The sequence below is a fragment of the Pomacea canaliculata genome, linkage group LG9, assembly GCF_003073045.1.
Source record: "Pomacea canaliculata isolate SZHN2017 linkage group LG9, ASM307304v1, whole genome shotgun sequence".
Lineage (NCBI taxonomy): Eukaryota > Metazoa > Mollusca > Gastropoda > Architaenioglossa > Ampullariidae > Pomacea > Pomacea canaliculata.
Window position 1 is genome coordinate 20547110 of NC_037598.1, and position 15527 is coordinate 20562636.

General features: G+C 40.7%; 3 protein-coding genes across 9 annotated transcripts in view; all 3 read right to left on the reverse strand.

Annotated features, from left to right (window-relative positions):
- LOC112572607 (neuroglian-like) overlaps window positions 1–15527 on the reverse strand; it is a 170281-nt gene that overhangs the window by 64614 nt on the left and 90140 nt on the right. The gene's annotated exons all lie outside the window — the stretch shown is intronic.
- Window positions 321–4043, reverse strand: LOC112572614 (short-chain collagen C4-like). Its single transcript, XM_025252374.1, has 5 exons — window positions 3936–4043; window positions 3347–3599; window positions 2752–2972; window positions 2436–2498; window positions 321–1971 (listed from the first exon to the last, which is right to left on the reverse strand). Exons 2-5 carry the CDS (start codon window positions 3559–3561, stop codon window positions 1517–1519), a joined length of 954 nt encoding a protein of 317 aa, XP_025108159.1. The 5' UTR covers window positions 3562–3599; window positions 3936–4043; the 3' UTR covers window positions 321–1516.
- Window positions 6115–10263, reverse strand: LOC112572615. Its single transcript, XM_025252375.1, has 5 exons — window positions 10192–10263; window positions 9627–9893; window positions 8532–8707; window positions 8128–8190; window positions 6115–7637 (listed from the first exon to the last, which is right to left on the reverse strand). Exons 2-5 carry the CDS (start codon window positions 9854–9856, stop codon window positions 7183–7185), a joined length of 924 nt encoding a protein of 307 aa, XP_025108160.1. The 5' UTR covers window positions 9857–9893; window positions 10192–10263; the 3' UTR covers window positions 6115–7182.

Genomic DNA, 15527 nt, shown 5'->3' on the forward strand with positions numbered 1-15527 from the left:
GAGTAAAGGGACATGAACTTAGTGAAATGCAGGTTGCTTTCAGAAAAGTCGAGGTTATAAATGATTTTGCATCTAATTCGTTAGTGAAAGAAGAAAGAGGAGAAAGAGAGGAGAGGAAGATATCCGGCATTCTCCAGCTTTTACCGGATCAGATGCTTTCCCCCTCCCCCATCACACACACAAACATGTACACAGACACGCAAACGCACATACACACATCAGAGCATATATAAACATACACGGTACATAGACACGTTTGCACACGCCTGTACGCTCTCTCTCACGCACTCACACATATGCACGCACGCACACGGGTCAACTATTGTTAATATTTTTATTGCCAACACGAAGAACTGTAATAAGCAACAACAACAAAAAAACTTGTTTTCGCTTCTCCAGATACCGTCGCCCTGTGTCTCTCCATGCTGACATTATTCATTGATAATATCTGTTTTCATTCTTGTCAGGATGTGGCCACGACCAGCCTGGATATCACAAGAAGCCGTTTTCTGTATCAAAGATGCGATTGTGTTGCTGTGTGTTTACACTCTGTGTCCGTGTGATTTATTCGAATTTCCTTTTTTCTCGACAAGGAAACTCAATGCGTATATGAAGGCAAAAGGAGAAACACAAGACCTGGGAAACAGGCTCAGCAATAAATGTTTGGCGAATGGTTTGAAAATATGGAAAAAGGTAAAATGTCAGTTCTGTACAGAAGCATTGCTGTCATTTTGTCATTTTGGCTAATGCAGTACAAAAATAATAAAGCTAGAAAATATTTATTATCTTAACAAACAATGAGATTCTATAATAGTATATAGAAATGTCTTTTGTTTATCTTCTGACTAACAGATTGGTGGATTGGTTGGTTGGTTGGTTGGTTGAGTGAGTGAGTGAGTGAGTGATTCAGTGAGTGAGAGAGTGAGTCAGTCAGTCAGTCAGTCAGTCAGTCAGTCAGTCAGTCAGTCAGTCAGTCAGTCAGTCAGTCAGTCAGCGATTCATTGACTATTTGAGTAGTTGACTAAGTCACTTACACAGACAGACAGATACGCATCTTTACCATTTGATCTTTCTCATCTTATTTCAGCTTGTTTTGAATACATGTTTAATTGTTTACTATTGTTCTGTGAACGCAAAATCGTTCAGAATTACAATTTTGTCTGCCATTTTCCTAACTAATCATAAATTCCAGTTTCTAACAAGCCAGACAGGTGAAGGTCTACTACAGAGTCTGAAGCAGCCCGGCCAGTGTGTAATTCAGGGCGTTGTCAATAGAAGTTCCTACGAATAGTGATTAAAATGCCATTGCCAGCTAGTCAACACATGTATGTAAGTAGTAAAGTAAATGAGTGAGCTACAATATTTAAATATCTGCTAATAAAAAAAAAAACAGAAAAGGTTCAGGACTCGGTTGCTTGGCTACGACAGAAATACAAATGATACTAACTTAAGAGCGACTTTGAAGTATACAATATATATCTGACCCAGTGACATCTATCCTGCATGTGTGTGGTCGTTACTTGGAGCAGACGACACAAGGTAACACTTTCCCGCTTACATAAGGCGGGCAAGGGAGACTACCGCACTCAGCAGTGACGTAATAAAAGTATTTGCCGTTGTCGTTCTTGTCGGACCCAGTGCGCGTGTGCTGCTCTCTGTCGACACAAATGTATTCTGTCGCTGCAGTGTGAGTGTGGTGTCCTGCCATGAGGTACCCGGAATACTCCACTGTCCACCCAGCGAGGCAAGCACTGGCAGCGGGTACCATGACGATTGTCGCCCGTGGACTGCGGCATACAGCGCATAGGGGGTCAAGGTCATTTTTGGGAAGAGGGGTGAGTTCGAGTTCAGCTCCATAGATATAAGCAACATGGTTCACGCCGGGGTTGTTCTCTAAGACAGGGTTCAAGGGCAAGCAGAGGGCGTTGGCGGCTGCTCCAGTGTGAGTAAAATGTGAGCCGCCAATGAGACCTGAACAGAAAAAAACAAAAAAATCTGATTCGTCTTCATTAAAAGAAATCTCGTTCATCGTCATTGTAGTCAGTCTTATGGCTCAGGAAACGAGGTCAGTGCTTTCAGTCTAAACCATCGTACTGCAAGGTCAAGGTCCTCAGCAATGTTCAACGACGATGACAAGCTTTTAAGATACTTCGTTTGAACACAATCATTCCAATTTTCTGTAGTTCGAATATTTTCTAAATACGTAGTGTTATATGTAAATCCGTGTCTTATAAATTGTAATTTATTCATGTCCGAGGTTTGAAGGCAATGTTACGTGAAAATCACTGTCAGTGGCACCGACACTGCATTTTTACACCAGTGACTTTGGCATCACTAAACTATTTAGCATTTTACGAATACTTAGCATTAAAAAAACATCTGGCCTATGTACTAATCTGTGTCTTCGCATGTATTGCCATAGACGCACATACTACCTGAATAAACCAGCTCTGTGCCATTAGGACAGCCACTGTTGCCCCAGCGCTCGTACACGGCTCCTGTAGACAGAAACACAGTTGAAGCCCTCCGTAGTTGGTGACGTAATCAACATTATGAGGTCAGAACAATCAGGTCAGCGCTTGTGCTCGTGTTAGCTTCAGGAGAGGAGCTCTCACTAACAGACTGATTAACAAACAATGAATACAGTGAAGATAACAACTGATGCTAATGGCAGCATTATACGTCAGTTAAAAGAAACGCAAGACATGAGATTGCTAGCATCTGATTCTTTCACAGAACGAAGCGTAGAACCTGTGTTCATGATGGTAGAAATGTCGGCGACACGGGGTCGCTCGTTGCTGATCTGCGGTGTTCTGCCCACAGGCTTACTTCCGGTGTCCGCCAGCATGGCTGACTGGGCGAGAAGATCTGATCGCAGGACGGACAACTCTCTTTGCACCTGCAGACCTTGAAACTGTGAACGGAGCGCTTGTATTTCGCTCGTCACTTCTCTCAAAAAGTTTTGATGTGGACTGAGAAATAATAATAAACAACATAATGACAGTATATTGTCATTATTTTAGCAAGCATCATTTCTTCTTTGTCATTTCCATTGATAACTGTTGTTAAATATGCAATTTTTTCACGAAAAAATTAATATTGCAAACTGAAGAGTTAATATAAGTCTATCCACCACAACGGTTTTTAAAGGGCTCGAGTGACAACAAGAAAAGAGGGAGAGATGCACAAAAAGCAAAACTGAATCGAATAAAGCAACTTGCATAGGAAAATAAACCAAAACTACATTAGTCCGTGCCGGTATTTTTTAGCCTAATATCTGCACAATAGTTTATATAAATATACTTGAACAATAAAATTCAGATAAGAGTTGTAGCATTGTACTGACCTTTGTGCACCGCACTGCCCGCCTGCTTTCATTTCCGTCACTGTTCTCCTCAACACCTCCAGCTCCGCCTCGATGTGACGTAACTTCCTCATCTCCAGACCTCCAGACCTTGACGCGGCGTCATCAGCTGCCACGTTTGTCTCCAGACTCCTTGTGTACAGCACAGGAAGTGACGTCAGGAAGCAGACAAACGTCAGCAACACCATTTTATCCATGAAGAAGGTCTTCTTTTTTATTGTGTGGTAAGAGATTTCTAAAGAACAACATGAATAATACAAGGTGATCATATATTCCACAGGTTGCATTGAGACACTTTACAACATGTGAGTTTGTATCTGGAATCTTGGGTATAGACTTTAGTGTAGACATAGTGTATAGTGTGGACATTCAAAGACACTTCGCTGAACCAGTGATGTAACGGAACGACGGGAGAACTAAACCAAACGAACCAACTTATACAAAGTTAACGAGCAAACGAATGAATCAACTAGGTAGCCGTTTCAGAAAGAAAATAATTTTTTCACTATTCTACCAAAAAGTTCCTTTACGGAACTGACTAAGTTTTGAAAGATAAAGTTGCTCATCTTACCGTTTATGCGCTGTGCAGTCGATGGAAGTGGCGAACGTTTAGTGTCTTCTTAAAGAGTGTCTCACGGACCTTTAATTTATACAAGTCCAGGACAAGAAGGCTGGGAGAAAAAAATACTGAGAAGAAATGCTAGTGCAACTATCTTTTCGTGGGAAAGATTTGTGTGTTGATCTTTAACACTCATTTTTTTTCCATGTTTGTTTATTCAAACATTAAAAACAAAGGTAGACAAAATATTTACAAGTATGTACAAGTGTCAATAAAAAAAGTTTCTTTCACATATTCAAAATCTGGGAGACGAAAAGTCTTTGTTCATTCGCTGCTTTCACATGTTCTTCTTTCGAGTTGCGTGAGGTGCGGAGGGGAGGATTTCCCCCTCTCGCACTGCTGCCTTCACATTAGCTTACCCCACAGATCGTGGTAGTGCTCTTCTGGCAAAGTGTCTTTGTCCTTCTTCAATCTTGCGTTGACCCTCGAGGTGAAGGCGTCTGCTATCTGGGGTGGTGATACAATGAGTCTGTGGAGGCGTGCTTTGTTTCTCAGTGTCCATATTGCTTGTTTGTACTCTGTGAGAACGATGGTTGCTGCTGTTTGGGATGCTGTCGATAGGGCGGGTGGGAGGGTGTTGAAGCGTATGCAGGCCAGTGTGGGTGCTGTGTTTGTGAGTTTGTTCAACAGAGTGGCTAGTTGCTTGCGTGTTTGCTGTATGCGCGTGCAGTGGAAGAGGACGTGTTCTGTTGTTTCGCTTTTGTTCTGGCAGAAGGCGCACATCTTTTGTTTTGTTATGCCTCTGTGGTGTAGGGTGTCTGCGACTGGGAGGATGTCGTGTGCAATTTTGAAAGACGTGTCTAAGGTGCTTGGGTCTATGTGTTTGTTGCTGAGGTGTTTGAATGTGTTTGTGAAATTTATTTGTGGGAAGGCTTGGGGTACTCTTGGGGGTATGGTGCGTTTGGTTAGAAGTGCTTGATATAGAGTGGCAATGACGAACAGGACTGGACACACTACGGCCACCTATGGTTGGGGCTAGACCTGAGGAGGAGGTTCAGCAACTACCCCTTCACCAACAAGCATCCACACAGCACCGAAGACATACCCCCTTTCTACCAGTCTTGCCGCACAGCTCTCAACAACCTTCTCGCGGCAGACCCCTACTTCAGTCTGAACTCAGACACGAAAACGAAAACTCTATATCAAGCACATCTAACCAAACGCACCATACCGATCTTTAACACTCATACTCCGGCTAATAGCGTGTGAAAATATTCAAGACTGATAAAAATCGCCGCTAGGCACTTCGTTCAAGAAAAACATTGTTTATGGGAGGTGTCTTTGTTCAGTGGAGAGATCTGGAATGTATAATATTCTACTGCTTCTATGAACAATTTTACATGAGTCTTTAAAACATAAAACATTGAACTAATTTTTTTTTGTTCGAAAATGTGTATAAAGTGAAGGAAGAAAAGATAAAAAAATAAAAAAGGAACAAAATAAGATTGAAATAAGTAAAGAAAAAACGAAGAATGAAAGCGAAGAAGGAAGAAAGTCGGTGACAAAATTAAAGAAGAAGGATTGTAGAATGGAAGGAAGAAAGATAAGAATAAAGGAAGAGCAGGAAAGGAAGTAAACAAGTCAGATTGGGAGAAAGAAAGAAAGGAAGGACGGAAGAGATAAAGAAAAAGAAGAGAAAAAAAAGTAAAAGAATGAAAAATGCAAGAAAGACAGCAAGGAAGGAAATAAAAAACGACAGGAAGAAAGGAGGAAATGAAAAGTGAGGATTAGGAAAATAACATCCAATAGTTTGTTACTCAACTGTTTAGAATGAACTGCAGTTTACTCGTCCTGTAAGTCCATGTGTAAAGGGACATAACTTTAGTGAAATGAAGGTTACTTTCAGAAAAGTCGAGGTTACAAATGATTTTGCATCTAATTCGTTAGCGAAAGAAGAAAGAGAGAAGAAGACATCCGGCATTCCCCAGTTTCTACCGGATTCGATGCTTCCCCTCTCTCCCCAATTCCACACACCAACATGTACACAGACCCGCAAACGCACATACACACATCAATACTTATTCACACATACACGTTTCCACACGCATGCACGCTCTCTCTCTCCCACACGCACTCACACATATGCATGCACACAGACACACACACACACACAGGGGTAAAGTATTGTTAATATTTTTATTGCCAACACGAAGAACTGTAATAAGCAGCAATAACAACAACAAAACTTGTTTTCGCTTCTCCTGATACCGTCGCCCTACGTCTCTCCATGCTGACATTATTCATTGATAATATCTGCTTTCATTCTTGTCATGATGTGGCCACGACCAGCCTGGATAACACAAGAAGCCGTTTTCTGTATCAAAGATGCGATTGTGCTGCTGTGTGTTTTCACTCTGTGTCCGTGTGATTTATTCGAATTTCCTTTTTCTCGACAAGGAAACTCAATGCGTATATGAAGGCAAAAGGAGAAACACAAGGCCTGGGAAACAGGCTCAGCAATAAATGTTTGGCGAATGGTTTGAAAATATGGAAAAAGGTAAAATGTCAGTTCTGTACAGAAGCACTGCTATCATTTTGTCATTTTGGCTAATGCAGTACAAAAATAATAAAGCTGGAAAATATTTATTATCTTAACAAACAATGAGATTTTATAATACTATCTAGAAATGTCTTCTGTTTATTTTCTAAGAGACTGATTGATTGAGTGAGGGAGTGATTGAGTGACTGATTGAGTAGTTGACTAAGTCACTTACACAGACAGGCAGATACGCATGTTTATCGTTTAATCTTTCTCATCTTAGATCAGCTTGTTTTGAATACATATTTAATTGTTTATTATTGTTCTGTGAACGCAAGATCGCTCAGAATTACAATTTTGTCTGCCATTTTCCTAACTAATCATAAACTCCAGTTACTAACAACCCAGACAGGTGAATGTTTACTACAGAGTCTGAAGCAGCCCGGCCAGTGTGTACTTCAGGGCGTTGTCAATAAAAGTTCCTATGTATATAGTGATTAAAATGCCATTGCCAGCTAGTCATGTCAACACGTGTATGTAAGTGAGTAAATGAGCGAGCTACAATATTTAAATATCTGCTAATAAAAAAGGAAACAGAAAAGGTTTAGGACTCGGTTGCTTGGTTACGACAGAAATACAAATGTTACTAACTTAAGAACGAGTTTGAAGTATACAATATTTATGTGACCCAGTGACATCTATCCTGCATGTGTATGGTCGTTACTTGGAGCAGACGACACAAGGAAACATTTTCCCGCTTACATAAGGCGGGCAAGGGAGACTACCGCAGGCAGCAGTGACGTAATAAAAGAGTTTGCCGTTGTCGTTCTTGTTGGACCCAGTGCGCGTGTGCTGCTCTCTGTCGACACAAATGTATTCTGTCGCTGCAGGGTGACCGTAGTATCCTGCCATGAGGTACCCGGAATACTCAAGTGTCCATCCAGGGAGGCAAGCACTGGCAGCGGGTACCATGACGATTGTCGCCCGTGGACTGCGGCATACAGCGCATAGGGGGTCAAGGTCATGTTTGGGAAGAGGGGCGAGTTCGAGTTCAGCTCCATAGATATAAGCAACATGGTTCACGCCGGGGTTGTTCTCTAAGACAGGGTTCAAGGGCAAGCAGAGGGCGTTGGCGGCTGCTCCAGTGTGAGTGTGCTCTGAGCCGCCAATAAGACCTGAACAGAGGAAAAAATTCTGATTAGTCTGCAATAAAAGAAAATCTCGTTCATCTTCATTGTAGTCAGTCTTATGGCTCAGGGAACGATGTCAGTGCCTTCAGTCTAAACCAACGTACTGCAAGGTCAAGGTCATCACCAATGTTGACTGACGATAACAAACTGTTAAGATACTTCGTTTGAACACAATCATTCCAATTTTCTGTAGTTCCAATATTTTCTAAATACGTAGTGTTATACGTAAATACGTGTCTTGTAAATTGTAATTTATTCATGTCCGAGGTTTGAAGTCAACGTTCCGTGAAAATCACTGTCAGTGGCACCGACACTGCATTTTTACACCAGTGACTTTGGCATCACTAAACTATTTAGCATTTTACTAATACTTAGCATTAAAAAAAACAACATCTGGCATATGTACTAATCTGTGTCGACGCACGTATTGCCATAGACGCACATACTAAGATAAGGACACAGCCTCACATACTACCTGAATAAACCAGCTGTGTGCCATTAGGACAGCCACTGTTGCCCCAGCGCTCGTACACGGCTCCTGTAGACAGAAACACAGTTGAAGCCCTCCGCAGTTTAAGATGTAGAAGTTGACTCATTCCCCATTCTGATATCCCCACCTCGTCAGATACTTCAGGTCAGAGTTCATGTTTATATTACCTTCAGGTGATAAAAACTCACCAAGTCCTGATTAACAGAATGTAATATATATGGCCTAGCATTACATGCTAACTACGCTGAAGATTATGACCGATTATTCTGATTCTAATTGGCCATGTAATTAGCAAAAGCAACGATGAAAAATCGAGAATGTTTAACACATGGTTCTTGTACAGGGCAAAGCATAAAACCTGTGTTTAGAGTTAACGAAATGCTGTTTACCTGTCTGCGGTGTTCTGTCCACAGGCTTACTTCCGGTGTCCGCCAGCATGGCTGACTGGGCGAGAAGAAGATCAGATCGCAGGACGGACAACTCTCTTTGCACCTGCAGACCTTGAAACTGTGAACGGAGCGCTTGTATTTCGCTCGTCACTTCTCTCAACACGTTTGGATGTGGACTGAGAAATAATAAGAAAGAGACAGATAATCATTTTATTTAGAAAGCATCTTTTTATGCGATGCTGGTCTGATTAATACTTTTTTTAAATTGTATTCTTGTGGTTGGAAGGTGCGGTGTTGATAAGAAGGTGAGATGAAGGCTCGGACTGTTGGCCAAGGAGCCGAGAGGTGGAAGGTGGTTTTGAGGGGTGTATAAGAGCAGACCAGTATAAACAAATCAGACACCGTTTACAGTTTATAGCAAAAGAGAATTTCAGATTTCTGTTATCATTAGGCATTTTCCTTCGTCGCAAAAAAAGTTTCCCTTTAAATTTATTCGAGGTGTAAAGGTTGAGCGGGTTTCTTTGAATATTTTTGTAAATATTCAACTATCGAAAGGAATGCCTAAAACTTTGTTTACCTTTTCACATTACACTATCAGAAGAAAATAAAACGTGACCAGCCCCAACAAAATGAGACTTAACTCGAAAATAATAATTTTTAAAATGCTATCTTTTAAATCTTAAATTTATACCAGATTTTTCCTTGTAAGCCCGAGGTTTGAGGTGTGCAAGTACAGTAGGTGCGATTTTGAGAAAATTTGATTTAAAATGTTTCAGCTATAAAATTAAATGAGAAAAATAGTGTGTCATAATCAGAGGCTAAATTTTAAAACAATAGCCTCAAATGATAAAGTATAGTGTTCTAGCATTTCTAATCGAACTATGAATTTTAATGAAAAATGTCTAAAGTTTTTATGTCAATTAAAAACATTTAATAAAATACTTTAGTCTCACAAACAAAATGGCACATCCCTAAAATTTAAAATTAATTTTAATGGATTTAATTGTTATGCGAGTTGATATTTTTTGTCAATCGAGATTTGAATGCCAATATAAATATTGTAATTATAAGAGCTCTCTAACTTCGCACACTGACCTCTGTGACCCGCACTGAACACCAGCTTTGATTTCCGTCACTGTTCTCCTCAACACCTCGAGCTCCGCCTCCACGTGACGTAACTTCCTCATCTCCAGACCTCCAGCGCCTGATGCTAACGACGGCGATGCGACGTTATCAGCTGTGACGTTTGTGTCCAGGCTCATGGCGTACAGCACAGGAAGTGACGTCAGGAAGCAGATTGACGTCAATAACGCCATTGTAGCCATGGAGGGAGAGAGCTTCTACTTCAGTGTGTGAATAAAACTGGTTGTGGTTAGAAAAAGATAAGAAGGTGATGTTATGTGATCTTTATTTTCTTGTTGTTGAGTATTTTACACTTAATCACGGGTAATCTCAGTTCAAGGAGTAAGGTATCGATATTTAATGACCAACAGAAGCAATCAACAGCCACTCCAGCCAGAAAAATCATAAATTGTCTTACTGCATACAGTCGAGGGATGCAGATCGCCTAACAGACCAACGCTGCATTAAACAAAACCTCTCCTTATGCTAAAGTGCGTATAGCAGTTAAATATTTAATCGTAAAAAATGCTCAACTTACCGTTTATACGTTGTGCTGTCGATAGAAGTCGTGCTGTTCGATGTCTCCTTACCGAGGAGTGTCTCACAGCCCCTCATATTTATACAACTCTGGGGAGAGCACCAAGGAATAAGTATACCGAGCAGAAATGCAAGTGCATAGTCACAGATCACAAAATGTGGATGAGATATCAATGGTGTCCTGATACGACTGTGCACTTTTTCTAATGAAATATTTTATGGAACATAATTAAAAATTGTTGTTCTTTCAATGACGCACAGCAAAATTACCAGCTAAAATATTGTCATTAATCTCAGAAACATTTTGACATTAAATAACAATAAATAGATTCTCTGATATTTGAGAACACAAAACATGGATACAGAAGAAAGTTGGTTTGTTTAATCTATATTGAAAGTGTTTGTTAAAGCTTGTAAAGACAGCCAGCAGAATTGGTGCATAAGAAAAAGGTGCTCACAGATACTATTTGTGTTACAAGTTATTATGGATATGTATCACTACGGTATACATTTGATTCTACTTAACCAAAGACACCACCATCGTGCTAAGCGTAGGAGTCAGATTTTGGTCACACGATGAGCAGGCCACGCCACATCTAAAGTTTTGTAGGTTCAATATAATGTGTACCTTTATCTGTTTAATATGAAAAAAACTCTTTGTCCTTTTACTTTCTAAATTATCCTCGGTACTCAAATATACAAGGAATGACTTTTGCATACAATTTGGTTTCATGTTTAGTATGTGGTGAAATATAAAATAATGATAATATTTTGGGGCTCTAGTGTCAAACGTGTACTACTCTACACTGCAGTCATCTGAAATACATCAGAATCGACAATGCTTTGAGAGCAGTATGTCCTCGAGCACCTTTTCTTTTTCGACTGAGTATAATTTCGATGTTTACAAATATCTTTTCTTGCTGACATTCTAAACTTCAGCTACTCCCGTCCCCACGTGTGTCTGTGAAAGTGATCAAGTGTAATCCAAACCATGGGAACACTTTTGGTGCTGAGTTGTCTTGACTGTAGAGTTCTCTTCTGTTTTAATGATTGAAATGCGTTTTGAGGTAAATTATGTCAACTCAAGCTACGAGCTTCTTGTAGGTGAATACAGTTTGAAAGTAAACCCCAACCATGTGAACTTTCCATTTCGCAATTTCTCACATCGGGCTCAGAGTGTGAAAATAGATATTAATCTTCCAGAGCCGGCAGTTTCCGATACAAAAAGTCACTTTGTGTTTAAATGGCTAATTCTTATTCTTCCATCTAGTCTTCAGCACCAGTCTGCTTCGCTTCGGTTCCTTTGCGTATGTCGTTACATTGCGATCAGCATATTTACACAGTTTAGCGAGTGTATGAATAGAGACAAAGAGCAGTAAACGAGGAACTGAGGAGAAGAAGAGGGGATGGGGTGAGGCATTACGCCGTACAGCAACTAAAGCTACATCCCGGCAAAGCAGATAACTCTGTACACAGATACTACATGAGACGACGACGACGAAGAAGAAGAAGTAGAAGAAAAAGATGAGAAGGAGGAGGAGGAGGAGGAGGAGGAGGAGGAGGAGGAGGAGGAGGAGGAGGAGGAGGAGGTGACGACGACAATGATGCATAGCGATGTATAATATATTGAATCTTTAATTGGGTCTTATATAAGTTTTAGACGAACTTAACTGTGTAGATGTGAAGATTTTCCACAAATTTGTTACTGTAGAACGCGCGGTTTTACACAAACACTTACACCCATGTACGCGGAAAAAAACACACACTCGGCATGTCATTTACACACACACACACACACGGGTATGTCAGTAGACAGATACACAAGCGCACTCAAAGATATCATGCTCACACACACACGCGCGCGCGTGCAGACACACTTGCAAACACACATTGAAACATGTTGTATACATTCCTTTTTTGTCTACAAGAGGGACTGTAGCAGGCAGCAAGTAGAACCAGTCGTCTGCTTGTAGTTCTAGGCTTGCCTTCGTGTCTTTCCATGCTGACATTATTAAGTAATAGCAAGCAGCTGCTGGCACCCTTGCCTGCCACGTTGTCAACAGAAACTGGAGCAGCCTCGACAGATGTGGAAACCATTCTCAACTCGAAGGGAGTGCTTTACATTTTTTTTCTGGTGATTTTTTTTTTTTTTTACATTTTGCGTTTTCTTGAAGAAAGTAAACAAAAATCGTAGTTAGAGGTGAAAGGAGAACCACGGACAAATAATAACGACTTTGTTCTTTCCAACAACATTTGCTTGAAATTTCTGTTTACTGAGCAGCTTCGAGGTAAAAAAAAAATCGTCAGAATCCTGTTGAGACGACGGGTATCATTTTGCCCTTTTTTAAATTACCGTATAAGAACTATAAGGAGATGAAAATTGCTGTAACATTAGTTTGTTTAGTGTCTGTCTGTCTTTATATATGCACAATCTATTTGTGACATCTTATTTTCATTTCTAAGTCTTCTTTGTCTGAGCTTAAGACAAATTTTTGTTCTTATCACTTCCCTTAAACAATAAAGCTTCATTTATTTCTTCATTCATTTTTTTATACAAATACTGTGGCTAGAACCAAAGAATTTCAGAATGCCTTTCATCACTCTCTTGTGAGTGATTAATTAATCGATTTACTGATCGATGTATTAAGTGATTGGTTGACTGACTACTGATTGACTGATAATTAATCGAATTTAGGCATTGATTGGCAGTTGATTTGATTGATTTATTTATTCACGCAGACCGATATTATTGTATTTTACTTTACATTAATGTATTTCACTTTTTTTCTTATTTGTCTTTTACTTCTGACACCAGGATAGAGATACAAGTGTTTCCAGCTAAAGACCGATACAGTTCGACCCAGTAAAAGCTATCTGGTGTGTGTGTTGTCATTGTTGTCGTCATCACTGTTATAGTCGTTACTTAGAGCAGACGACACAAGGAAACACTTTCCCACTGTCATAAGAAGGGCAAGGGAGGCTACCACACACAGCAATAGCCTAAAGAAACACCTTGCAGTTGTCGTCCCTGCTGGACCCAATTTGCGTGTCTTGTTTGTCAACACAGATGTATTCTGATGCTGCTTTATTAAGAGTGAGGTGTCCTGCCATTAGATCCCCGGAGTGCTCCATCGTCCATCCGGGGTGGCAAGCGTTGGCGGCGGGTACCATGAGGATTGTCGCCCGTGGACTGCGAGATACGGCACACAGGGGGTCAAAGTTATGTTTGGGAAGAGGTTGCACTTCGAGTTCAGCTCCATAAGTGTTTGATACGTAGGATGCACCGGGGTTGTTCTCTAAAACTGGGTTGAAGGGCAAGCATAATGCGTCAACGGCTCCTCCAGGATGGTCGAAAAGCGAGCCGCCGATGACACCTAAAGTAAAGATAAACTAAAGATAAAGTGAAAATAAAGTAAAGATTAAGCACGGAGATGATTTGTCTTCAAACGTCAAAGTTTGTAAGTGTGTGCAAGAAGGAATTGTGTTTAATTGTAGATTGGTTTAGAAAACTAGGTTAGTATCCCTGAGCCTGAACCTTCTCAGGCAAAGGACTTCTTCTGGTAGCTACGTAACACAAAAATCTTCATTTTAAGAAAAACATACCAAATTATCAGACAACGCTGAAGTGTTGTGGAAGAAACACACATTTGCTGAAAAGGGCACACACACGCACACACATGCATCCATTGGCTCAAAATAAATACAAAGCATGATACAAAGAATTTTTTTTTTCTCTCCATCCCTGATACTCCTGTTCTGAAGGCAAGAGATTTAAATTGTCACACATCAAGTAGAAATGACTAAACATTACCCACAGTCACAAAAAGCAGCTACAGTCAATGTCGGATGTAGAGGCTCTTTCATAGACTATACTGATTGTACAAAGGGCGTTAAACAAGGTCGCTGTAATTTTCTCACTTGTTATTATTGAACTGGCTTGAGACAACAGAGAAATTATAAACAATGGAAAAAATGGGGAAAATCTTTGTTTGCAACACTGACCACAAGGACTGGGGTCAGACAGTTTTCTTTTAGAACACGTTTTCTCCGTCCCTCTCCCTTCATCTCTAGGTGGAGTCACATTCCCGCCAAACCAGCCATCCAACTTTCTGTATCTTGGGGTTTTGTTTGTTTCTTTCTTCATCGTAACTTTTTGTCTCCATACTCTTCTCTGCTGATTATAAATAAAATCATGCATTACTGCAAGCCATCTATCAAGTGTACCAATCAACAGGTAAGATGAGAAGGATGTAGCACAAAACTGTGTTAACAGTAGAGAAACAGTCGGGGTCTTTCTAAGGGGAGACAACGCCTGCTAGAGATCTCCAAAAATCTGTTGACGCTTTTATGTCCCCTACACAAGACTTTCCGACTCGGTTGAAAAAACAATCACGGGTATGGGACAAGAGAAAATAAAATACTAAAGAGACAAGAATGTGAACGTTGTTCGCTGTCAGCATTGTCTGTCTCCAGCATTCCCCCCACCAAAAAAAAAAAAAAAACCCCAACAAACCGAGCATCTTCCTACCCTACTCCTCACCCACTCGTACTTTCTTCATTCTTTCTCTTTCTTACCATATGATTAGAGTGGCGTCCCTTCGCCGAGCAGGTTTGTGGGAGGCGGCTATCCTCAATTTTGTGTGTGTGATTTTGGTGCCCATTGTGTAGGCTGGTGCTTTTTTCTTTTTTCTTTGAGTCTTTGATGTGTAGGACTGTTTAACTTTTGTTTTCTTCTGAGACCTTTTGATTTTCCGTTGGCTTTCTGACCTGTTAGATCGGAACTCAGGGCCGTTGAGAGCCAGCATGCTACCGGGGCAGACGACTTGCTAAAACTAGAAGCTGATCAAGTTCAAAGATTAAAGAGTGACAAGAAGCTAAAGACAGACAGACAAGAGTTATGTCAGACAAATCAGTAACAAAATACTGTGCTTGTTCCTTATCTCAACTGTCTGATTCTCCACCAGCAAGTCAGCCCTACGACCTCACCTCCCCACCATTCGCAGAAAACAAGGTGAAGGTAGCTCTCATAGTCAGTTATTGTCATCAGAAGTGGTCATCGTGCAGTTTGACAGTGTGGCCTGTGTCTATCAGCTATATACAGTAATAGACAAAGACACAACCACAGTGCATCGAGCTCAGCATCCGCCAACAGGACTGCAGGTGGCTGTTAAATGGATTGGTCTAAAAAAAAACTTACATCACGAGATGTCTTATGTACATAAAGAAGCTGTATTTACCAAGCAACTACAACATGAGACTGTTCTCCCACTTTGCTGTAGCTTCCATCACCATGAACATGGACAGTCAGGCCTCATGCTTTGTGCCCGCCTTTAACGG